Source organism: Bombus terrestris, chromosome 2 (assembly GCF_910591885.1).
Source record: "Bombus terrestris chromosome 2, iyBomTerr1.2, whole genome shotgun sequence".
NCBI classification, from domain to species: domain Eukaryota; kingdom Metazoa; phylum Arthropoda; class Insecta; order Hymenoptera; family Apidae; genus Bombus; species Bombus terrestris.
In genome coordinates, this window is record NC_063270.1 from 15,286,594 (window position 1) to 15,312,531 (window position 25,938).

The following is a 25,938-nucleotide window of genomic DNA, read 5'->3' on the forward strand; positions in this document are numbered from 1 at the left end:
CAATCAAAAATTAGTTTGACTTCCACGGAACTGTATATACAGTTCCCTTTCTCTATTGTTTCGGATTTGTTAATTAATGCACAATGAATTTCGTAACTATTGATACCGCACCAGCTAACATTAGTAAATAACACCTGTGGCTAGAGTTTCAGCCATCGCAATTTTAGCTTGTTCAGCGTGCATTTGCTTTGAGAAAATTGAAATAGCTTTGCCAAATGGACGCGCTCACTTGCATGACGACTATTCGGAGCGATGTTTATACTGCTTCCGTAAAACGTGGATTCCCGCACAAACGTTGTGCTTACCGTAGCCTATAGTAATTCATACAAATATTTGAACACTTAGCATTAGAGAATTTTGTGTATTATGTGTGTTATGCGGAACTTATAGAAATTTTACTAATAGGGTAGCGAAACACGACTATCGTGATTATATTAATATTTGGAATTAATGTGAAATGTGTATATATATCGAGTTTATAATACGTTTGTTGTATGTAGTTAAAAATTAGTATACAGAAACCACAAAATAGCTTTTATACGATCTCATATCGCTAATCTAACTTCATATTAAATTTGGTTGTGACATTCTTTTGAGAAATACGCACATCAAAAATATTGATTTTTCAAAATTATTGATGATAATTAAAACCAGAAAGTTAACAAAATTGTACTTATTATATCGCTCTTTTGCAATCTTCGTATAGCCATTCTAAACCATGTTTAAACAGTATTTTTGTCATCTTCTAAATATACTAAATACCTGTAGCTCCTATTCATAAATTTCTTTCCAAATTTACCAATATATACATGATAATCGGATCTTATTATGATACTAATGAAATTTCGATATGTTTAATATAACACACGTTTTACATCCATAAAATTAAATGTTCCAATGCTTTTCGTAAGTCACTGTGTATTTTTCATTTTCTTAAAAAACAAGATAAATATTACGCGCTCGTAATTCATGTATGTCACAGACTAACACGGTGATAATTAATACGTTGGCGATTTATTAATATGGAAAATTAATTTAACGCATGGATAAAACGATCGGAAGTATTGATCTCCAGGTCATCTGGGTCAGAACGGAAAAACTCTCTCGATTTTCCACGGGTTTCGAAAATTACATTTAACAACTCGTCAATATAATGGCATTAATTATTAATATCACATTTCTCCGCTAACAAAATCTAAACACACGAATTAATTAAACCGCCAGGGCTGAATGATTTCATGGAAAATTCAACGTGTGATATTTAAACAACATGTATCCCGGGCAAATATCGAGTTGCAATGAGCCATCGATTGATATATCGTATTACTTGAGTAATTCGTTTAGTTGGCTACGAACAATTCTAACAAAATCATGGGGAAAAAATGCGATTAACACGTCAAATCTTCGAGACTCGATTGCCGAAAACAATTTATTGTATTATCAGTTGATCGTAACACTACTACGAAAAAACTAGAAAGAAAGAAAAACCAAGCAAGCGTTCATAATTTCAGATTCATTTGTGCATACGAATACAATGCGTACCGTACAAGAACATGGATAAAAGGATAATTAAATATGGTTTTAAAAATGTTTATTAAAAAAACGCGTTATTCTCGTATTTAATCTTTTCATATTACCCTTTCTGTATTGCTTATTTATGATTCTTTTTTGTTCCTAAATTTTTTAAAAATCTTTTGGTAAATATGCGTAATCCCTGATTTAAAATAGAACAGATATGAATCAGAGAAACAAAGAACAAAAGCCGAGAGATAAAATAAAATTTAAAAAAATATAAAACAGTCTTTTGAAATACTGTAACTGAAAGCAGAATGGTAGGAAGTATGAAATGAGCTTATAAAACAATTATGTATTCAACAAAGAAAAAGAGATTATACAAAATATTAACTTCAAATTACTTTTATGGTAGTTACACATTGTTTAATTAAATATTTTTTAAGAAAGTAAACGATCTTGCTTCTATATATAGTATTTTAATAGCGTACTAAAATATATTGTAATACTGAAATTCACCGCGTAATTGTAACGCAAAATGCGTCTTTCATGACAAAATACGACACATTTTTGCTTTTCACATATTGCATCGAATTAACGCCTGATACGAGACATATCTACGTTAGAATGTCAATACACCGGTATTGGTAATATGCTCGCTGTTCAAATAGCTTAATTAACGAAGCAATAACCGCACGTTTAATAAACCGGTTTACTGAAACAGATTAACGACGAAGACTAGAACTGCATACCTATTAATTTCTGTGTGCTATAAAACGTTCTACGATCTATCGGATATTTCTATATAGATGAATTACAAAGATCAATAAGCGACAATAATTAATTAATTGAATCTCGTAAGAAAACTTTTTTTCTACTTCCACGCCATAAAAATCAACCCTCGGTCAAAATATATAAAAATCACAGATGAAAAACACGATACGATATATTTCCCATTATTTGTAGAAAAGCAATTTTCGATACATTGTTAACCAATTTCTATGTTCAAATTATTTCATCGTTCGTTTTTTGATATTAAACATGTATTTCATCAGCTTCCTGAACATCTAAAAGTAGAAATAACATTACGGTATATTTACGCAGAGTTGCAGGAAAATCAGAAAATGGGCTTATTATATTTTTCTCGCGCGATTTTCATCCACTGCAGGAATACTTTAAAAAATTGTCATTTCAATAGCACTCGAACGTTAATCCTGTAACGAAAGTAGATCTGTGCGCGTTAAAACCGATCGTCAAATGTCCGAAATCAATTAAAATCAGGCCACGGGACACGCATTAAGCTCGATGGAAAAAATCGCGACGTATTCACCGACCTGACAAATACGGGCGAAAATGGACACCGGGCATCGAAATCTAGCCGGCAATGTTTTTGATGCTTCATCGAATCGAATCGAATCGAAACATAGGAGTCGCGTCGCGAACTATTGCCTGGAGCGGAATAGGGAGAGGCACGCGAAATCGGTGCTATTAAATACATAAACTGGCGTACACAGCCAGAGGCACGTTCATTATGGTAGCACGTGAGGAAGGAATAATTATCTGGTAATCAAGGCTGGCCCGCATAGGCGATCACGCGAATTCGTGTCAATAACTGATTTAAATACCAGGGAACATGAGTCGATGCCAATATGAATCCATGCGTAAGCACCATATTAACAAAGCCATCATCCTAGAAACAAGGATTGGCGACCAAGAGAAAAAGAAAGAAACGAACAGAAACATTACGAGTTGTTAAATCGAACGCCATTATATTCGTTTCGCGATATTGTACACCCCAGATCCGGTTTTTGTTTTTCGCTGTGCTTCTCCTGCTGTGTGTTTTCCGATACTCGCGACCGGAAGCGACGTTTAAGCGCCGTTTTCACTGGAACAGTTAAAAATAACATTGCGCGATCGAGCAAAACATTGACGCAGTGAAAATTTCGACGTTAAAAAAGGAAAATTTCATGTTCACAAAATTCTAGTCGGATAGTAAATAGCCAGAGCCGATGAAGTTATTTTCCTCGTCACTTCGTTGTGGATACGTGTCCATGTCAGATCGGTCAAGTTTGTTAGACTCTTCGATTGGAGAAATCGTATACGGTGATATAGCAAAGAAAAAAAAAATTAAAATTCAATTTATCACAGGATTATTTATGCTTTACATATCGATATAATTATTTCCAATATATTTCTAAAACGTTTAACTCATACAAATCTGGGATTTGTTTATGGCTTAGTGTTTATGATTTATTTTCTTATTTTTATGATTTCATGTAGGTACACGGGTGTATGTAATATTTATAACATCGTATTTTATATTTTTCTACTTTTTCTTTCGTATCAAAAGTGAAAATGAATAAACCGTGTTTAACAACTAATTTAACAATGTTACCTTTAGCAACGCGTGCTTTAATCCATCAAGAAAATTCGTACAGTCGGCGTTTTTTACGATCATATTTCAGACTTGAATGAAATGTACGTGGACTTTTGTGATTGGCTTACGTTTCGTAAAAGAAACTTAGTTCAACTGCTTCGTATCATAATTCAAGCTCCTTGGATTCGTACATTCAGCCAAACATAGTTCGTACGAGTAATTCAAAACCGTAATTCGATTGGTTGTTTCGCGTGCTCAAATCACTACGAACTACGGACGATGTGACATCCTATCTGAAGATCGATGAAGTCTTTCCAAGTAGAGGTGAACACGCGTTTGAAACAGGATGACAAACCTTTGCTCGATGGCGAGCGACGAGTAATACGTCAATCGTGACAGCATGTTTTTCTCGCGATGAGACGAATGAATTTTTCAAAAACGCCCGATCCGAGGAGAAATCTTTGACGTCGAACTGCGAAAAAGCAACTGACATTGTGTCGCTATGAAGTTCCAGATATGGATTTTAATAAATAGATACGTAAATACAATACAGGCGCGCTATTTCATTCGCCTAATGAGATTCAACTATCAAATTTTAGAGTACTTCGATGTATCCTTGATAGATATAACATTACCGGAATAGGTACATATTCCAGAATAATTAAACTGATTAATAATTAATTAGTCGGAGGACATTGGACATAAAGCAATTATTTGTAAGCCTGGAGGCAGAAAATGACGATTGTTCGTTGTGTCGAACTGTCGAATATTGCACGTAAACGTGGAAATGTTATACAGGAAAATTAATTTCGAAAATACGTTGATGGCTGAACCGCACGATGGTCGATAGAGGATTAGTAAAATGATAGCGCATCAACGAGGAATGTCTAGCACACGGTCGAGTTTACGTTTTATTTTGCAAACATAGATATATTGCCATCCATACATCAACGGATAGGTGAAGTACCTAGGCTAGATGGCAATAATTGTGTTGCGATAACGAGATAATGACAGTTATCGGGATAATAAACGGATAATTAATAGAAGGCCGTGTATTTAATACCGTCAATACGAGACACGTGAGCGTCGATGAGCGATAAAGGCTAATAAACAGAGAGATCGAAAGGGATGATGAAACGCGAGTCGACTCGAATGAAAGCGGCGTCGAAATCAGCGCACCGCTGTACCGGCCGTTAATGTTGGCATCTTATCACGCGACTCGTTATTCAACCTAGTTTCCCTTAAGAACTCTGGATAACTGTATTTATGTTTACCTGTTTCTTTTTTTAATAACATTTCTACGAGTTTACCGGAAGCTTCTTTGATCTTTGCAACCTGGAGCGAACTCCAATCTCTCCGCGCAAATAGATATGCCTTCAGAGAATAATTAATTTTACAGCCGGTAAACGTTCTACCTCTTTGCAGTTGTTAATGAGATACTACGAAACTTTCTCTTTTTTCCATCTCTCTCTCTCTCTCTCTCTCCTTCTCTCTCTGCCTCTTTGTACCCCTTGTCCATTTAACTTGGCGTGCAAATAGCATCAAGCGTTATGCAAAACCGTATTCTCGATTCTTTGGCGATAAATATCTGAATTAGATATTTTCCGTATCTAAGACACTTTACAGGAGCTACTCTACTTTATCGTAACTTTGACCCACATTGCAGAGAACGAACTCCACCAAATTACTTCCACCCCTTGGTCCCATTTCTAAACTGTTTCTCTATATTTTAACCGCCATGCCCGTTCTCCAGAACGAAGCAAATGAAATTGAATCGACGCACACGATTAGCAGATAATGCGCCAACATAGGGTTCGTGGGCGGAATTTATTGCCAGCATATTCTAATTCGCGATACTAATTGGCCGGTGTATGCGTGTCTGTATATGTTATACCGTATATATGGACAAGGCAGGCAATAGCGAGAGTGCGATGCCACGTCGCTGGTGGTGTACAGGAATCCACGGGTGGCTTAAATGAAACGCTGCCCTTTCTCTGTCTCCGTCTCTCTTTCTAGCCACCCTCGTACTGCCCCTCTGGCTCTCTGTCTCACCCAGATCAATAGGGCACCAACGAAACTTCTCCTACCACTTTAGCCCCGAACCAATACCTACGTATACCGACTCTCGTTCCTGTTTCCGGAGGTCGTTCGCCTGTCCCCCATAAATATATGGCGTAACAGAGCCACCAATTAGCCATCGGGACAGCCGTGTCGGGGTATATACGCCCCCGGTCCTGTGCGGATCGGGGTAAGTTCATTCGGGGCACGGTACGGTGGTGCGCGCGAAAATTGGAGAATTCGTTGCGTGGTTGTGCTAGCTAATTCCGGTAACATCCTCGGGTCCGCGAGCCGGTAATCAGCTTGAGTTATGAACTTTAACACCGACGTCGGAGAGATACGGTGGCGGAGCGTCGCGAGCCACGCTTTTATTTCCCTTCGGAGCTGATAAGGGGTCGTGGAAATTTCTACCACTCGGTCCACTGTCGTCTCACACCCTTTTACCGACATCCACGTCTTCTTCATCGGCATTTTTTTCACTTTTACGTCGCGCTGGGAAGATATAATTCGCGAAGTGGCGGCGGTTTTTATTGCGAGAATATCGCGGCAACCGCCGTCTCTATTTAGTTTATAGAACCGCTCGCGACCGTAGCGCTGCTCTTTACGATCGTGCCGGATATTGAATTAGTTTTCTCCTTTCCTATTTTTCCAGTGTACGCGATTCGTTCTATTCGGCGATCGAAGAAAGTTGCATGGATAAAGAGAGTGAGGGGGATGGAAGGAGGGAGGGAGGAGAAGTCGAGGGAAAAAGAAAGGAACCGATGTTGCGTGCTTTTATCGCGGAGACGTTGGGGCAAACATAACCGTCATAAACGTGGTCCCGGCCCAGGATCATAATAACTTAGCGCAGATTTAGCGACGGTAAAAAACGCGACTAGCTCGCATTTATTACAGGGCTGAATTACCTCGGCAGAGTGGCTGGCCGGAATCGCGTGAAAGACTTATCGCCCTCCACGTATCCGTCATAGTACCTGACCCACGACAATGTCTTCAGCTACGCGTTAATAATACTGGTTGTTTCGTTAATTGACTACCGGCACAAGCACCACGGTCGCGGTTGAATAAAAATAAAACGTGGATCGCATAACAAAAGATAGTCGAGAGGTAGTAAACTCGAAAATATACAGTCACGATATATAAAATAAATTGCTGTTATTAAAAGTGGCTCTTTTCGTATTCGCGATAAATTTTTGTCAGAAATTACTTCTCGCGCGTTCACCGTCGCAATCGCAATTGAATTTTATTTGACTTCGAGAGATATTTAACACGCGAGCAGCGTTTAACGATGGAAGACGTCTGCCTCGTTGTTCATATATCTCTGGATCGTTGAAAATGTTAATTGTACGAGGAAAATAATAGAAACGAAGGGAAACTCGTTAAAAAATAACACCGCGAGCGAAAGTTGACGGCTGCGCGATTATTATTATTATAGACGATGAAACGGAACATTGTCCAGAGACTTATGAATAATTATGCGAAAGGGGAACGTCGAAATAAAAACAGATAGTAGCGAGGCTAACTGGAAAAATTACTGGGTGATTTCGTGCGGTTTGCGTGTAAATAGAAAGTAAGACGACCGCGCTTTAGAAGGTTCGCCCGGAATCCAAAGTTAAGTGCTGGAAATTAATCGAGAATTACCGAGCATTTGAACGCGAGGTTCCGCCGTTGAATGCTCCAGTAATTAATTCACCGGCGAAATCGTACTGTAGACTATTCGTCGATTACCTCTATACGCTCGTAATTACTCATGATAAATATATTTTATTTTATCTTCAAATACTGTTTATTTTACTTTCTTATTATTACTAGAGTCGCTTAACGAAACCTCATACCATTATGAAAATGATTAATAATTATTCCTCAATCTGCACCGTGTTTTCGATACGTTTAATTAATCTCCATGATAAATATATTCTATCTATATTTATTCTCATCTATATTTTCCTTTGTTACTTGAATTATTTAATATAATCTTGTAAAGCGGCTAACGATTATTTGATCAATTATGCTTCTCATTCGCTCGGTTAATGCTGCCAACAAATATATTTTCTTATTATTTAAATTACCAAATAAAATTTGTTGATCACTGTGAGAAACGATTAACAATTATTTCTCATTATCCATCATATTTTCGATTCCGCTAATTCTATAACACATTTTATTTCATCTGTATCCCTTTTGCTTCTTATTATCTGAATCATTTAACACAATCTTCTACCACTGTACGAGCAATTAGCAATCAAAGTGCTCGATGTCATCCATCAAATTTCCGACGCGTCCAGTTAATCTGACCCATAATATTCCACAATTTTCCCGACTGACACAAATTTCCCTGAATTCGCGAAACAATAAGCGGGTATCGTGATTCGTCCGTGCAATTTCTCCGTCAACCAGCCGACTAATCGTTGTCACCGGCAATTATTCACCAAAATGTCCGTTCGCAGTTTCGGTGGCGATGCAATAATTACCCGGCGACTTTCGTATACGCGCGTTCACCCGCACGCGGATCCTTCATTTCCCCGGTGGTTATCGTCGTTTCGCAGTGAGAACGCTTTTGCACGAGCATTAACGAGTCGCCGGAAGTTTGCACCGACTTTGTCGAACGATGCGTGACGCGCATTAAACATCTTGAAATTATTTCCACGACAATCTCTTGTTCCGCGAGAAACAGAACGGAACTTGCACAACTTTTCATCCGTGAATATTGGCACGCGATAACGCGGAGTTTCACGAAAGACGTGGACTCGCGTCGAATGGGACTTTAGATAGGGTTAAGAACCGCGATTCCGTAAGTTAAGGTAAGGGGGTGTAAAACGAGCGACCCGCGAGTTAAAAAGTTTTCTTAATCGAGTTATTTCATTTACGTTCTCGCGCTTTTTGACAGAAGTTATAGAAGTCGGAGTATAAAGACAAAGGCATGGGGCGGATGTTCTTCGTCGCTTCAAATTCTTAGGATAGTTACCGTACCCGCGTCAAAATCTGGAGGAAATTGAGTAATCGTTGAAAGATACGAAAGATCTTGAAGCTTGTTACATTAGACGTACCAATTAGACCGAAGCGTAAGATTTGCTTCAAATTCTCCAAAATGCATTGTTACAAATCTACGATATACATAAAATTTCTATGATACGAATCATGATCATTCTATGACCACTTTGATAGTTGCAGCGTTAATTTCATATTTTCTTCTACGAAGAGAAGAAGCGCATACGCAGTTGAAGATAAGGTTTTATTAAAAATAAAAGGTGTCTCGAGACTCTGCAGTAGAAGCGTAGCTGTTCTTCCAAGAAATGTCTTAAGACTGTCGAGTAGAGGTGTAGCTATTCTTTCAAGAAATTTGCTTGGAAGTTGTGCGTTAGTCATGTTAGTAGGTGGAAGACATCCGTCAAGTTGATTCAGCCTTCGAATACTATTGTACTTCGGTTTACCGCAAGAAACTGTTGGCTAGAATCTACTTGCTTGTTACGATGTATGTAAGTTGGTATTCGCGTGTGATGTGGTACAGTGGAGTTGCGCCAGTGCCAAGAAGAAAGTAATGAAATAACATGTGCTTATGAAGTATCTCGGGAGTTGGAAGCGTACAAAGTATGACGAGGAGAATTTTAAGGAGGATATATTAAACTCGCGGTCCCGGATATACCGGTGGGAAAAGAGAGAAAAAGAAAATTGGTATGGCATGGAAATTCTATTCCATTTCATTCGGAGCTTCCGTAACACGGCATCGATCGATAAATTCTTCGAGACACTTCTGACAAATAGAGGGGACGAGATGAAATAAGTCTGATCGTATCGTATTTCTTCGCCGTAATTACTATTATTTTCCAACGCAGCGATGGTATGTTTCGATCAGTCGGTAAAATTCGATTATGCGAAAAGTATTAAATTACACGGGGCTCGAATTTTAAACGACTCGAAAGCTATCAATTGTTGAAAATATTACGGTAGAAAGGGTGTGGGGAATGCATGTACCTGGATCAGCAGCATGGGGGAGAACAGAATGGAATAATGGGTAATGCGATTAAACGTGCTTGTTCGAATTTTATTCCGCCACGACGACCAAGGGTGGAAAATAAATACGATCGTTCCGATATTTATTGCGAGTCGATCGTCAAACAATCATTGCAAATATGTTTTTATCAGATAGAAATGAAACTTCGATGGCACTCGTGTTGATCCGCCTATTTCGATGCTTACCGTTCCCCTATTATCCCTAGATAGTACATTCGAAACATCGGTTCTTTCTCATCGAGAATGTAATTTATACAATATGAAAACTTCAACCATATTTTGATATCAATCTCTAATCCCTGATATCAAGGCACATATTTATTTTTTTTATTTTTTTTTTTTTTTTTTGTTTTGCAAGTGTAGTAACAACAATATGTAGATAAATAAGTTGAATCGTTGTAAAGCGATTAAATGTGTAAATTGTAATGATATCATTGTGGCATTTATAATGTACGCCAATCATTTATCGAACTCCAATAGGAAATTCGAAACAGAATAGCGTATAATTCTTTTCATCCGTTGTTTCTTTTTTTCTGGTTTTTTCCCTTTTTTTTTTTTTTTTTTTTTTTTTTTGAAAGAAATAATTTTTGCTAATTCGGGAAACTGGTATATTCAGGAAAATACGTATTAAATGAAAATCGTCGAGCGACGGCAAACATTGAGATAATAGTTTTTATGATATCCGTAAAATATCGATACAATTTCGAAAGCATGCCGACAATATGTTAAAGTAAAAACATGTTAACGCGTCTCTGTTTTATTCATCTTTTTTTATTTCAGTGCCGACAGGAAAGCCTATAATTACCAGTGCTCATAACACGTCCGCCACGTCCATTTATTTAGCGTGGAAGGCGCCCAGTCCTGATACCATTCATGGAGAATTCCTTGGTTATCGAATCGGGTATAAACCTCGAGACAAACCTTACATGGAAGAAAAAGAAGTGTATATCCGTAATCCAGCCATTGACGTAAGTTACGTAAGAAATCGTTCGAATCTCCTTTATTATATTTGTCATACTTAACGTTTCGTCGTCATTCCTCGTTTAATAAATTCCATACGTTTTGTTTCATTGTAGAATCACACAATCCGCAATCTTCAAACGTACACTCAATATCTAGTGTCGTTGCAAGTATTCAACCCAGAAGGGCATGGCCCTGCGACCACCATCTCCGTAATGACTGACGAAGGAGGTAAGATCAAAAATTTGTTTATTATTACGTAGTCATTAAGTATTTGATAAAGGGACAAGAGATTTAACTACACAGTTGTCTCCGATATCCGTTTTCGTTTATAATTCGGCGCTTTAAAACCGAACGTGCCGATAAAACAGAATTTTCGCTGGTTTCTTTGTATCTTCGGTCGATAAATGCAATTCCGAGGATATCTACTTTAGCTAAATTTGAAAAGGAAGATTCCTGTAATCGCGTTCTCTTACCAACGATCACATAAAATTTAAAGGGGTCTAAAATACCTGATGCTGGAAAGGTAGTACAGTGAATTCTCAAGGTTTCAAACATTAATGAAGTAGGAGAAAATGAAATTAAATAAAATGTAAAACGTTTTTAATCGGAATTAAATGAAAATGTCGGTAGATTTGATTGGCCTATCACTAGATGCTATCAAGTTTTTGCTTTACAGCCGGGTGATAAGAATTTGATAAACCCTCGTTCGTGGTTTATAGACCTCGTATCAAAATCGTAACTTTTTTATCTTTACCGCGTAAAAAAGATACACTTCGTAAAATAATAAAAGCGTGTCCCATCACGCATCATTTTATGACATTCTATAGCCATTCGGTTGACGATAGAATAATTTAATTATGCACTCTAAACCAGTGCCTTTCTTTGAGCCGTCTCTATCTGTCGAGCGCAATGATTATGCGGGAGGCAGATAACACTTGCTAACGTAACATTCAGAAGATAGCGTACAATCTTTCAGTAACTGACGCAGTTAATATTATTTGAATTCACCATATATCAGTCGCTTTTTCCCAGAGCGTATGCATGAATTCCACGTTTCGTAAAGTTTATGCAAATCATGGTTATTTCGAAGAGACGATCGTATCTTTATACGCCTTTCTCGATGGTCCATTCGTTTCTAACTACGTCCCTGATTTCCGTACGGTCTTCAATTTTGTCCCTCTTTCTCGTGGCTGTCACACGTCGCATTTGCTCTCGCTGAATTTTAGGTCTTGGAACTTGGAACACTTTACTATGTAGCGGTCTTCCTATGTACAATCGCCACTAGAGGAATCACGGCAGAATACCATTTGCAGAAGTTATTCCCTCCATTCCTCCCAACTATCCAATACCTACAATACGATCTTTGACCTGACTCCATTACCCCTGCCTAAAATACGATCTGCCAGGTAGTGTTACGGATGAATTCACCGACAAGTAGGTATGTTTCCTTTGCTCCGTTCCGTTCCCCTATTTCTCTGTTGCCCTTCCAAGTTCTCTCTCGCACACCTTTGATGTTATAACGCTTAGCGCGCACAAATTCAACATAAGGAAATTTATAATGTTATTGAAACAGACAAAAACATTTGGTTCTCCAATTGGAGATATCTTACCAGTTTCAACTACTATCGCAGCCACTCTGATACGTAATTACTCAACGAATTATTCATTATCAGGATCCCGATTACTTGGAACTTGGTTTTGTTCTTTGCGATTTCCTTTAGCATACGTAGCTGGCATTGAAAGAATACATCGAATGATTTTAAGTGACCATTTTACATTTTCTCTAATTGAATGTTGCAGCGAGATCAGTTATTTATTAAAGAAAAGTATCTTGAAGAGAGGCGACATCTGCTCTAAAATCGATGTGACGATCGTAGCGCCGGTGGTACTCTAGCGATATCATCATGCATCTTCGCCACAGATTCTTATCGACTGGTGAAAGACGCCATCGTCGCATCACGACCGAATACTCGGCACTCGGATCACGTTTTTGACAATGACAGTTACAGGCCACGTGGTACGAAGATCGAACTTTACGTCCCTGAAAGCCCACTCGCCAGCAGGTTTACAGCTGCTCTTCACCGCGTCCATGAGTAACCATCGTTCTGTGCCGTCGACGGTGCTTTGCTCTCTCTCAAGAGAGGGCACGGTCGAGATTTTCATGGTCGGCACGGTTTTCAGTGACCTGTCGCCGTTTCGTGATTCATACGGGCCTAATCCTCGTCAACGCCGGTTCTCCTTCGCCGTTGCTGCTTCACGTTCGCCGATCGGTTTGTACGAATTTTCGCTTCTCTGAAAATCTATACACGTTGGTACAGGGCAGGGACCGTGATGAGAGAAACAGTGCGCGGAGAATCGGCGGAGCAACGAGGATCGAAGATACAGCGATGAGAAAGAAGAACGGATAGCCCGTAAGCGAGAGAAAGAAAGTCTGTAATGTGGTGGGGAGCAGAGGCAAAAAAATAAAGAGAAAGAGGGGAAGAGTTAGGGGTTGCGGGAGAAGAAAAGAGATGGTCGGAAACGTCGGTGGATAAACAGAGAGGGAAACGAACAAAGAAGAAGGAAGATAGAAGGAGGGAAGAGGAAGAAAGAGATAGGCAAACCAAAGGGAGGGATCGCCACGCCGTTTCGGTCGTCGCCATTGGCGCGCCCCTACGTTTCACGATCGATTTTCCACGATTTTTCACTCCAATATGCGCTACTTCCTCGAGAAGAGTATCGGAGAGTACGTGGTGAACGTGACACGTCAAAGTCGCCTCTTGTCTCGGCGCGAAGAAGACGCGATAAGCGGCAACAGCCGAAGGAAACGCGTTACAAACACGCTATATACACGTTCATATATATAAAACACTAATACTTGGTGCCTGCTTCTCGCGTATGGCTGTGTAACGTGTTCTCCACATTCCCCTCTCTCGTTCGTTTTCCTTCCCTCTTGCCTCCTTTCTTTCTCTCACGCACATTTCCTGGCGCACGTGTATGCCGGCTTGTTAGAAACACCGTGCGCCTGTAGAGTGCGCGCGCGCGTGCTTCTCGTGCATTCTCCGTCTCGCTCCATCCCCTTTGTACGTACACGTTTCAGCGTAGCGCGTCGTCAGTGCTCGTCGCCTGTATTTGTGAATGTGAGTTTCTCTCCCTCTTTCTGTACCTGTCTGTCTGTTTTCTTCCTGACTGGAAGCAAGTCGGAGAAGCGAGTGTAGAGAGCTGGAGTCACGGTTTACCGTACGCGCGAGAACGTTGTACGTTGGTGATCGCGGAGGCAAGTAGTGTGTGTGGCAACGTTCGTGTTCCTCGCTCGAGAGCAGTGCGTTTTGTCACTCTCGCAGCATCGCAACGGTGCTCCATTGCTAGTCCCGAGATGTCGATGGGACGTTATCTTGATTAGGCTCTCTCGCAGTTAGATCTGTCATATCGTGAAGTTACTCGTGAAGATTCTTCGTGCGGTACAGTTTGAAATGGCGTTTGATTCACCGCGCGAACGACGCCTCTTCAGTGCCAGTGACGCCTAGTGTGAGAAAGTTTTCAGTGATTTGCGCACACCACGTCGTATAGTACCGGCCGTATCTTTTTTCTTTTTTTTTTTTTTTTGTTTTTTTGTTTTTTTTTTGTTTTGTTAAGTTAGATCGAGGATACTCGAAACGCAGAGAATCGTATGGTAATGATCGGCCTAGTAAGTGATCCGGGTTGAGAGTTCGACATGGGCGGAATCGTGGCTCGAGGTTGAAGGGTCGATATAGCGTGAAGGGTTCTTCGCACAGTGCCAAAATGACGCTGGATCGGTTGCATTCAATTGGCCGTGCGAATACTTCCTATAAGGATTTCGATACTCGTCGAATATTCCCATCGGTGTAGTTCTCTCGGATCGACGTTACCTTTCATACAGCGTCCTGACAATTCGTAATACAATCCATGTTGTTTTCGTAAAGTACATTGACAGCGCTTCTTATAGAAATATTACCGTTGTTACTACAGAAATATTATCGTCCGGCGTACATGCACTTATAATATGCGCTCCAATTTTTCTTTTCGTTAGACATTGACTTATCGCGGTTATATGAATAAGAAATAACTGTCGGTCTACGTAGCGTTCGTTACACGAAATACATGTCAATGTCATCCGCTTTGATAATTTATTCTATCTGTGTATCCGCGAATATAGTATATCGCTACGTAGTCCACTTTAATCGACCTTCGCCAGTGTGTAATTGAGTGTAACCTCGTCGACGGTTTTCTCTCGGGGAATGTTGGAACAAGGGTCGTCGGTGCAGTGTCAGGTATGACGAGTACCATCGACGACAAAAGGCAACACCCTTCGCCCTCGAATCTGTCTGGCTGAAAAGCGACGTCTCCTACCAAACGAATCGATTCGTCTTCTGGTGGTCGATCGGTGCGATCCCACGCGACACGCGGCACGGCCAACCTATGCAAATAGCACATACATCGTTGTATAATATCAGTCGGTTTGTAGTGGCCCGAGTTTCTACGTTTTCCGGCGACTTATCGCGGAATTGGATATTTCTTGTCGCAAAGGATATTGGAATCGGAAATAACAGACGTCTCTCTCTTTCTCTCTCTCTCTCTCTCTCTCTCTCTCTCTCTCTCTCAACCTCCGTTGGTCTAACGTCTTTCTTGCGAAACGGAAGTAGATAGGAAATCGTTGATAGTTTGCCGATCGTCGCGCACGAAATATCTACGATGTTCTTTCAAATCGGTTGTACACGAAGTGTGTCAGAATGTATAAAAGTTGCTTAGGTGAATAGGCACCAAAGCAATTGACAACTTTTTTTAACGAATATACACGTTACTACACTTTCAAACCACCGTTATAAATCACGTGCAATTTGCATAGAGGAGTATGATAGTTATCTTAAGTAGGTATACCAAAAATGGCAGAATATATCGCGCCATATAATGCCATGTAATTTAACCACATTTCTTTTTATTATCTGAATGCCCCGAGTTTACCCTTGAACCGGTGCCCACACATTATGATACACCCTATGTAAGTACACTCGTCGAGGCTTCGCAGGCCAATGAGTCATCCTTTATTGCGGAACATGAATTTTCAAGCGAGATCAGCGGAAATGTTTTTCCGCGTTTATATCCTCGTTGTCCGAGCACGTCGGACTTGGTCTCAATTTTCTTTCCGTCTAGCTTTCCGCACAACTGGGATAGACGTAGGACGTGAAGTTTCTCCGTGACGTATAAATGTCAAGGCTCGTGGTGCTTGTGCACGCGTGCAGCGCCGCTGCGGCCGGTTCTCGGCTAACTTGCGGTTAATATCGCAATCGTTGAGTCATAATTGCGAGTCGTCCATTTGCTCGTGCTTCGTCTCCTAAATCGAACGTGAACAATTCCTCTTTGTTTCAAGAGCTTGCCATTATTCTCAACACCAGGGAAATTTTCTTACGATCGGTCTCGTTTGAATCGCACGATCTTTGCGCACGGAACTACACCGAGACTTTTCCTGCACGTTGTACTGCCATCGCTGCACAAAATGGAATCGTGTCGATGGATAAAAAGATAGAAGCACGCGTAATTCTTGGAGAGATCTTTACGCGCGTATAGCTTTCGACGACTGTTTTTGTTAGAAGCGTGAGACACACGTTGCTGGATCCTCGACACGCCGCCGAGGCGTTTGGCCGCGTGTCCCCTCGATCTTGACGTACTAAAAATATAAAGGGAAGCCGTTTTAAAACGTTCCAGAGGGGCCGTGTAATTATCGCTGCGCGACCGGCGAATAGCGATGTTGATGCGCTCGTTGCTGCCGCCGGCGTCTCCGCTGTTGCTACCGGCGCTGTCGCTGCCTCTCGGTGTGCAGCTCGACGAGAAACAATCGAGGTCATAATTCCGACTAATTGAGGCACTCGACCACACAATTAGGACAACGCGCGAGTTGGGAAGCGGCGATGATCGAATTTATTTTTTTCCACCAGAGCCCCCTTTTTATCTCGCAATTCCCACGTGTGTTTCTCGCGCTCGTGAAACAAAGCGTAAAAAAGAAAGAAAGAGTAAGAGAACAAGTCCGATGGGAGAGAAACCAAATTAGGATAACAAGTTCGATCTCGAGCCACGTTAATATTCCGGTCACGTTGCACGGACGTGTACGCGACGCGCGGAGGTATATCGGGTCGCCAGGATGCAGCACGAACGAAATCATCGCTTCGTTAGCTTCGATCCTTGCTGTCCGATACGCCTCGACAATTTCCTATTCCTTCAGGCGACCGAGGGACGCGCCAATCAATCGATCCGTTCGATCGTTCTCCTCTTGCACCTTGTGTACGCCCTCGCGCCCGTTACGGGGCAAAATCGTATTTGGAAAATATGATCGTTCACCAGTGAGCACCCTCTTACGTTCAAAGGATTCGAACGATCAAACGATCCGGATCGAACTGGTTCGATCGTGATCGTGAACTCGGACAATCGTGGGGTGCGATGAGACGACGTAAACTGTGTTTCAACCCCGTGGACCACGGGGCCACGTTTTAAACGTAGTGCTGCAAACACAGCAGAGAAACAGCGATGAACTTTCGCGGAGACACGATTCGTACGGCGGACCGTCTTGTCGCGTATTGTTCCCGTGGTTGGTGTGCGTATCCGCGCGGTGTGCCGTCCCAAGGGTGAGACAAGCGCGATGAGAACGCCGGTAAGAGTAACGAGGATGGACGAATTCGTGAAATAGCCCGGTGGAGAGCGAACGAGCCACGCCGTGTACCGTGCCGTGCCGTGCCGCACACCACGCCACGCCACGCCGCGCTTCACAGCTGCAGCTGCAAAACGAAAATGTCGTGGGCCAGGATAGTCAGTGCCGCTCAACTTGCGGCCGCAGTGGCTATCATCCTCCGGATATTGTTCGCATCCGCGGATCCGATCGCATACACGGACGATCAAACGTACGAGCAGACCACCTACACGGCCCCAGTCTCCTCCACCGAGAATGACAGCGACGTTTATCGAGGTAAATGTAATCACAAGATTGACCACCATGATGTTTTTGAGTAGGTGGCGGTTGTGATCGAAAGATGAGCAAAAAATTTGACTTTCCTCCTTTTTCACGTTTCTTTTTCTCTTCGACGATATTCCGATGATGTTCCAAGGAGATGGATAGAAAACAGAGGATGAACATTTACATTTCAGTGTAAAAATAAAAGAATTAATTACGCGAAGTTGAGCGTGTTTGTACGAAGCAGATTGTCGTTGAGTTGGAAGTATCGGAAAAAGAAGCAAAAGACATTGGGAATTTATTCAATTAATCACCGGCGTAGCTGATCCTGAAGCGATTCATTGCCGATGATAAATAAACTGCGACAAAGCTATATCATCATAAATACAATCTTCGTACAGGATGCTTCATTATGGGTAATCTTCCGATGAACAATTTTCCATTCGCCATATGTCGTGACCTCCGACATATTCTGGAATAGTCCGAAACATATGGATACGATTAATGCCACACAATTTGTCGATGATATCCCGCGGTATTATGAATAAAAAAAAAAACATTGCTTACTAACGTAACATGCGTCAGGAAGACGTACTTTCCTTTATCCTTTTTCAATTTTTCAAAATGGGAAAACTCGCGATCTATACAAAATTAAATGTTCAACAGGTGCCTAGCGTTTATCTTACGATATATGTTTTACAATATCGCGAAAGAAATACCGCTTTACAAGCATAACACGTAGCAAAGAAAAATTATCCGTAAATCGTTTCTTGCTTCCTTATTCTTAACTTCCCGAATTAAAAAATCTCGCCATTAAATTCTTAGGAAATATTCCGCAGGATCGCGGTTCGATAATCGACACGCAGCGTTCGCTGTGAAAAAGATTTTCCCGTCGCGTGCACTGGAGTGACGTTCGCGCGCCACTTGTTTCCTTTTCCATCTCGATTCCGGGGAACAAGGTGGAGCGCGCGTGTATTACATTTCTCTCGCGGAATCCACTTCTGCTCGTCTAACTAGCGCAGCGTAGCGTAGGAACGCGTTGTCTCCTTCTCGATCCCGTCTCCTTCTTCCCTATCTGGCTTGGTCTGTTTCTCTTGAAACGCACCTTGCCGTCGCGCGACGTTACGTAAGCGGTTTAGCGCGGATTTGCGGGCACGTACGTTGTCATAAAGGCATGAAAACAGCGCGTTGCGTTTCCTCTGGTGCGCGATCAGGTTCCGAAGCGTAGCCACGAAACTAGTTCTGGCCGCGGGAAGGAAACACAGCCGCCAAGAAATCGTCGTCACTCGATCCTGTGCACACCCTCCGCCAGGAAGCGAGTAGCATTTCCGTCCGACGAATAGTCGACCAGACCTCTGCGCCTTCCTTTTCGACACGACCTTTTTTCGCGTTGTAAATTCGGTCCAGTTTAGCAACCGCCATTCACGAATCGTCATTCGCGAGGACGCGTGATCCGCCTGTAAAATACAGATTTCTTCTCTCTGCATCGTTGCAACAACCACGCTCCGGTTGACCTCATAGCATCGAACAGGTATAGAAATATGGAAATTCGGCCCTGTCGAGCGTAGATATTCTATTTCTTCTTCTTTTTTTTTTTCTCTCTCGTTTTCAGTTCGTTTTTGGAAGTCGAAGCACGTTAAAAACACACGAGGCATTCAGTCGGTCTATTTTTACGCGAGAGACAAGAGAACTTCAAGGCCGCACACTCTAATTTACATGGTCGAAAATGTTTAGACATGTTTGCGCGCATTTGCTAATGCCCATCGCGGAGGACGCGTATCTCGAATTAATGGCATCTTAATGGCCTTTCGCCCTCCGAGACTCACCTTGCTCCGACACGGTCGAGGGACGTCGTAATGTTCGATGCTTTGTAGTCGATGGCGTGAGCTGAAATATGTAACACTTTTGGAGTTGCTGCTTTGGAATAAAAGAAACCGTGATGCAATTCTGTTCGACGGTGCATTTTGCTTCGAGTGAATCATGGTCATAAACTGTTTACTACGCAAGGTTATTTAAAGTGGTACAAGTCTATACTTTTATCAATCATTAATATAAAGAACGATTGAACAGTACATTGAATAAATGAATCGCTTCCTCGGAATAAGAGAAATCGCGACGTAATACTGTATTATTAAAATAAAGTACACTTTATGTCAGACGAATTATAAACTGTGTCTAAAAATGTTTAAAGAGCTAGAAATCTTATACCTCGTTGGCTGATCGTTAATCTAAGTAAAAACTTGACATTGCCATCGAATAAATGAATCGTTTCTTTGGAATAAAAGAACACGTGATGCAATTCTATTCTTATTCTATATGTCGAGTGAATCACAGGCATAAACAGTCTATTGCACAAAGTTATTCAAATTGCTACAAATTTATATTTTTGTTCATCGTTAATATAGGGAAGAGCTTAATAATATTACATCGAATAAACGCCGATTTGTTGACATCGAATAACACAAGCTTTCAATGTAATTACGCGGAGTTACATAACGAAAAATCCGCTACTTTCGTTGTGCTCAATCATTCAAAAAATAACTCGACGCTGCATCGAATAAATATCAATTTACAAAGATCATAAAATATCAGGCATGGAACTCGGATTTTCATATTTTACGGTAGTTGAATGTCAGACTAGCTTAAATTCCTAGTATATTTCGAGAGGAATGTTCAGCTTTGAGGAGTGCCGTGAGTCACCCAGCGTGAAACGCGTTAAGACGGCAAGCGATTTTGCCGTGGCACTGGTTCGAGGACGAAATCGCAACGGTGCAGGCTTGAGTAACGCAGCCAATTGAAAAGGTAGCGTTGCATACGTTTCAAGTTCATAAACTTGCCGCCTAGGGAACGAGAAAGCAGGTAACGCGAAGCAGGTAGTCGACGATCGTTGCTTTTCTTATCAACCGTTCCTTTCACTGGAGCACCGTTACTCATTGCTAACCGATCCTAATACAGCTACTTTCGCCTGTGTCTCTCTTACGCAGCACGAAACCACTCAGATATATCTCTGCGTCGATTCTTTCGGCAATGGGGAAGTGAATACATCTCTTATTTCAAGTTATTCTTGTAAATTATAGAAAATTGATGACAAATGAGAAGATTTGTTAAGCCGAAGAGCTGAGAAATCTTCTGATTTATAGTTATAGGGTGGTTATTATAAATTTGTGGATTTGTTGTTTCTGGACGTTTATGGATGTTTATGGATGTTTATAGATTTATGGAAAATATAAACGCATAGAACGCACATAATATGCAAAAACATATAAAATATTCAAAGCATAGTATTATATTATATATTGTTATATGTTGTACTACGCATTCAACTATGTATTAGCATTCTTTGGAATATTTAGTATGAAGGAAACGGAAACGGTAAAAGTGGTACGCAAAGGTTTCCGGCCAGATATATTTTTACTGTATATTCTAACAGTTATGATTTTTAAAGAATTTTAACTAATTTTATATGAATATATAACATTGTTAATTATTTTACTGATCATATCTTTATACCTAATATTAATTAAAGTTCCTTTAGGTATTGTTCTTGGAATATAAAATCAACTTGCTCACGGATGTACCTACTGAAGCCCTTTCTTTCTTCAGTCCGAAAAATATGAACTTACATAAACATTCGCCATTTAAATACAACGTACATTTTCATACCAATCCCGATTTTATTTTTCCTTTTGCCGGGTCATTTTCTCTCCTTAAAGATCATTCGAAGTGAATCGTTGATTGAATTGTTATCAAAGAAACACCGAGCAAACGCGCCGGTTATATAAGAATTTTCTCGCTGTACATTTCCTGACAGTAATTCAACCGGTCAGCTGCATTCGACCACGAAAGAAAGTTGCTCCTAAACTCTACCTACGTAAGAAAACAGGATCAAGAAAATGTATGAAGTCATCCGTAACTTTAACTCCTAATTTAAGACTTTACACTTCAACGTTTTCCCCCAGGTGCGGTAAAACAGAAGTTTCTAGACAGCAAGGAAACGGCGGAGAAAACGTTTTCCCGTGATCGCGTGCAACGTGGAAAAATGATGGGCCAAGAGATGCGAGTTCTCGGCGCGCTAGGATCCAAGCGGTCGATTCTCACCTTTCTCCTCGCGAGTTTTCTTCGGCCTGCAGAAGCGCGAACCGCGCGCTCGACCTTGTCTATTCACCATACACGATCACGTTCATTTTTCAGGAGTCGCGTATCGTGATACAACACTATTCGGTTGCGAATTCTAAAGGTCTTCGCAGCCGATTGTCGAGCACGTCGTCGTCCTTCCCTCTTCGTGTGAACGAGACGTGAATACGGATTACAAGGGAGTCCGTTCTCTTGCTCGAGCTTGGTTTTTCAACGACGAAGAAAAGCCCCGCTCGAGGGTGGAGATTGACGTAAAACGAGACGCGTCGCGAAACGCTTTTGCGACGAAACGTCGCGGAAAAATTATCGACTGCGTGGAAATGCGCGAATTTGCCGAGGGGTGAGTGTGAAATGCAACGGCTCGGTTGAATGTGCTTTCGACATTCTTTGAAACTATGGACGATCGTGTTGGGAAAGTGAAAATTACACGTTCGTGGCTGAAACTTCAGCTTCCTTGTTAGGTTATTAGGTGAAACTGAAGTCTATCTCGTTGTCCTTAAGTAAACGTCCATCAACGGAGTTTACTTAACAGAGCACATCAATACTTCTGTCCAGTATATAGCTTTTCTCTGTTGACAACGATTCATTTTCATGTCCAGTAGGGTGTTTAAGGCACGAGTTTAGTGTCGTTTTCAGATTGATTCGTCCGATACGATTTCTCGACAGTATCTCGTTATTTCGTTAAAGACTCAGTGGCGAAACAAAGTGCGAAAGTGTCGTATATGCAACGTTATTAAACCCTACTGTTCTTTTCGCTTCTTCGTCTTCTTCTTCTGGAATATTTTAGTCAAACAATGCGTAGAATACTAAACGTAGTAAAATAATATCGAATATTAAAGCCAAATATTTAATAATCGATATAGACCTGAGAAGAACAGGATTAATAAACGTAAACTATGCTATTGTTTCGTCAAAGTACAGTATAATACAAAGTGTATTAAAGTAATAAATACATCATGAGAACCCACTGCACGAATGAAAGGCGCGAAGAAAATCTGTAATTTGAACAAGAACGCTTAAAGTACGAGTACCTGAATTTCCTCAAACTTCATAAAATTGTGCGGATCTAAGCGATAAATTTTAACAAAAGCAAATGTTCCGCAAATTCTTGCAACTGTTTTCCACGATCATAACACGAATTTAATAGAATTGGTCAACGTGAATTGGCTATGAAGAAATTACAGATGTAATGTTACGTTATCGCGCCGTTTGTATTTAATGGGTTAAAGAAACTTTCTTGCAACATTTTCACGCGGATAATCCTCTTACTCTTTGGTGTTGCGATATTGGTGGCTTCAATCATCCGTTGAAATCGCGACACCGTACCGTGCCGCTCGAATACACGGATGGCGCCTAACGTTCACGCGTCTAACCGTTGATGCGTAGAATTATTGCGCTTCAGAGAAGCACTGGAGAGTGTAGGTGTCATTATCGAATTCCGTTCGGTGCCCGCAGGATATCGGTTTCTCCCGAGTATCGTTTGAAATTGGATGTACAATCGAAGGGCTTTGCATTGAAGAAACATATCAATGGACAAATACTTTTATTCTTATGTTTATTTCATCTACGATATCTACGATTGCAATTCCTTTTGTATGGCGATGGAAATTCGTGTGCAACCTTTCGCCCTGTCCATTCTCTTGTTAAAACTTGGCGAAATTCAATCGCCAAGCCATACAAGCGATGGATCGTTTCATATGTACATATACCGTTTCGTCTCCCTCGATACGAGTACCAGATGTTTCGACGAGATAGGGGATCGAAAACATGAAAGCGACACGATAAAATTTGATCCAGTCGAATTGTTTCAACGCCACTAGTTATTGCAGGTGTTTTCGAGAAATAGTAAAAAAGAAGAAGAAAGCAACGAAGGTAGCTCCGATCTTAGGTAACAGCTGCGGTCGTCCTGTACGAAAAGTGAATAGTGTCTATAGAGTTACTCGTCGCGGCGCGAGGGGTCTGAGAAGACACTCGAGGCGAAATTAATTATTCAGACTTTGGCCGTCGCAAGCTTGCTCTCGTCTTTGTACGCTGAAAATTGGAAAGCCACCTCGGAAGATGATGAGCGGCCTGACGATAAGGAAGGAAAAACTGACACGCCGACGAGTGCATCGACCGAAAAATAGTTTACGGAGCCGAGCGTTTTCGAGGGGTGCTTCAACTCGAGTATGACAAAATCGTTTCCGATGATCGCGTGCCAACGGCTTCCTTCACACTTGCCGCACGAAATGTGAAAATCATTCGAAATAACGACACCGTTCGTTCGTTCGGTTCGAGTATAATTAACGTTCTAGCGCGTTAAAGATTTTATTGCATTTTTTAAACCTATAATTGATGTATAATAGTAAGCGAAATAACTTCGTAATAACGAAGTGTATGAAACGTTAATAAATTTCATTTTCTTGATAATTTGGAAAATATCACGAAGCGTTATGCTACCAATATATCGATTTATAAATTCATCGATGGTATATAATAGTAATGTATAACTCATAATATTTCTTTTCGTAAATTTCTCAACATTTTTGCTTATATAATTTATATAGTTTCGTAACTTTCATTTTCGTGTTGCCGTGTTCCAGTGCCAACGAAACCATTGAATCTGTCGTCCCACGGCATCACATCCACCACCATTGAACTGTCATGGGCCGAACCAGACTACGCCAATGGGATCATTTCCGGTTATCGCATTTACTACATGCATTCCAATTACACCGACGTCCAAATGTACAGAACCGACGAGTATGATGGACCAGTCATTGAATTCGTTTTGAAAGAATTAGGTGAGTTAGCTATATTAAAAACGGAGCAGTTCAAAAATATTTTTATCGGTCGTTTCTTTTTATTCGCATTGAAGGCGAGGCTCGTAATAAGCAAAGAGTACTAATATACAATTATCTGTTTCGAGAATCGTTATTCGTGTAAAGAAACAAGAGACATCAGTGTGCGTAGCTTAACGATAAGCTGGAACTCTTATCATCGCGATGCGTTACATGCTCATCCTCGATAACTGCAGGTGAACGCATTGTTAGATAACACAAATTTGATCTTATTCATATGGTGAATTCTATGTTAGGTACGATATATTTATTTTACAAATTGCTTTGAGATAGAAAGTTATTCCACGAACATTTCACTGCTTCGGTAGATACTCAATGGTAAACAAAATATATGTGCACATATTGATAAAATATATTAGGAAATATTTATATACATATTACAAAATATTATACATTATCAAATTATATACTATAGATTTTTGTATATATTAAATAATATTTTTTAAATCGGGATTATAAAGTAATTGATGTTGGCTGGAACTGTCTTCTGTATATATGTTACAAACACACTTTATTATGTTTTATTATAATATCAATTAATAATATCAACTAAAAATTTACATTTCAATATTATTCAAATGTTATTCAAATATTATTCTTTATTAATTCTATATCATTCTTTTACTGCAATATTTTATTATAAGATTATATTTTAATAGAAAAATTCGTTCCTCCTGATTTATCTAGAGAACTCATCTCCATTTAATCACTGGACCAAGCGATTATGCGATACTATATTACCTCAACTGATCAGTTAATTCCTTTCAGAACCGTACACGGAATACAAGATATGGGTAAAGGCTTACACGTGGAAGAACGAGGGCGAGCCCTCAGACCATATCATTCGTCGAACAGATATTTCAGGACCCAGCGCGCCGTTGATCTTGAACGTTACTTGCCCGACTCACGATTCTGTCTACATCCAGTGGGCCAGGCCGAATCTCTTCTGGGGTTCTATCGATTACTATTTCATCAATTATCGAATCGAGAACGATAATCATTACGAGGAGATCGAAATGATGACGGAGAAGAATCATCTTGAGAGCGCGGTACGTTTCAGTTTGCTATAATTTTCACTTCGAATCCACCAGCCGCGACAGTTCTTC

General features: G+C 40.7%; 1 protein-coding gene and 1 long non-coding RNA gene across 6 annotated transcripts in view; one reads left to right on the plus strand and one right to left on the minus strand.

Annotated features, from left to right (window-relative positions):
- The window catches only part of LOC100643312 (tyrosine-protein phosphatase 99A), a 427,034-nt gene that overhangs the window by 388,962 nt on the left and 12,134 nt on the right, over window positions 1–25,938 (plus strand). For 4 of the 5 annotated variants that reach the window (XM_048413708.1, XM_048413707.1, XM_048413710.1 and 1 more), the window contains 4 exons: window positions 10,736–10,932; window positions 11,032–11,146; window positions 24,575–24,775; window positions 25,601–25,881. In XM_048413708.1, coding sequence (XP_048269665.1) covers window positions 10,736–10,932; window positions 11,032–11,146; window positions 24,575–24,775; window positions 25,601–25,881 — 794 coding nt within the window. The remainder of the gene's footprint in view (window positions 1–10,735; window positions 10,933–11,031; window positions 11,147–24,574; window positions 24,776–25,600; window positions 25,882–25,938) is intronic. The other variant, XM_012320203.3, reaches the window with a different exon arrangement.
- LOC125386692 lies at window positions 18,140–18,567 on the minus strand. Its single transcript, XR_007227064.1, has 2 exons — window positions 18,426–18,567; window positions 18,140–18,330 (listed from the first exon to the last, which is right to left on the minus strand). It is a non-coding gene; the product is annotated as an uncharacterized LOC125386692 (long non-coding RNA).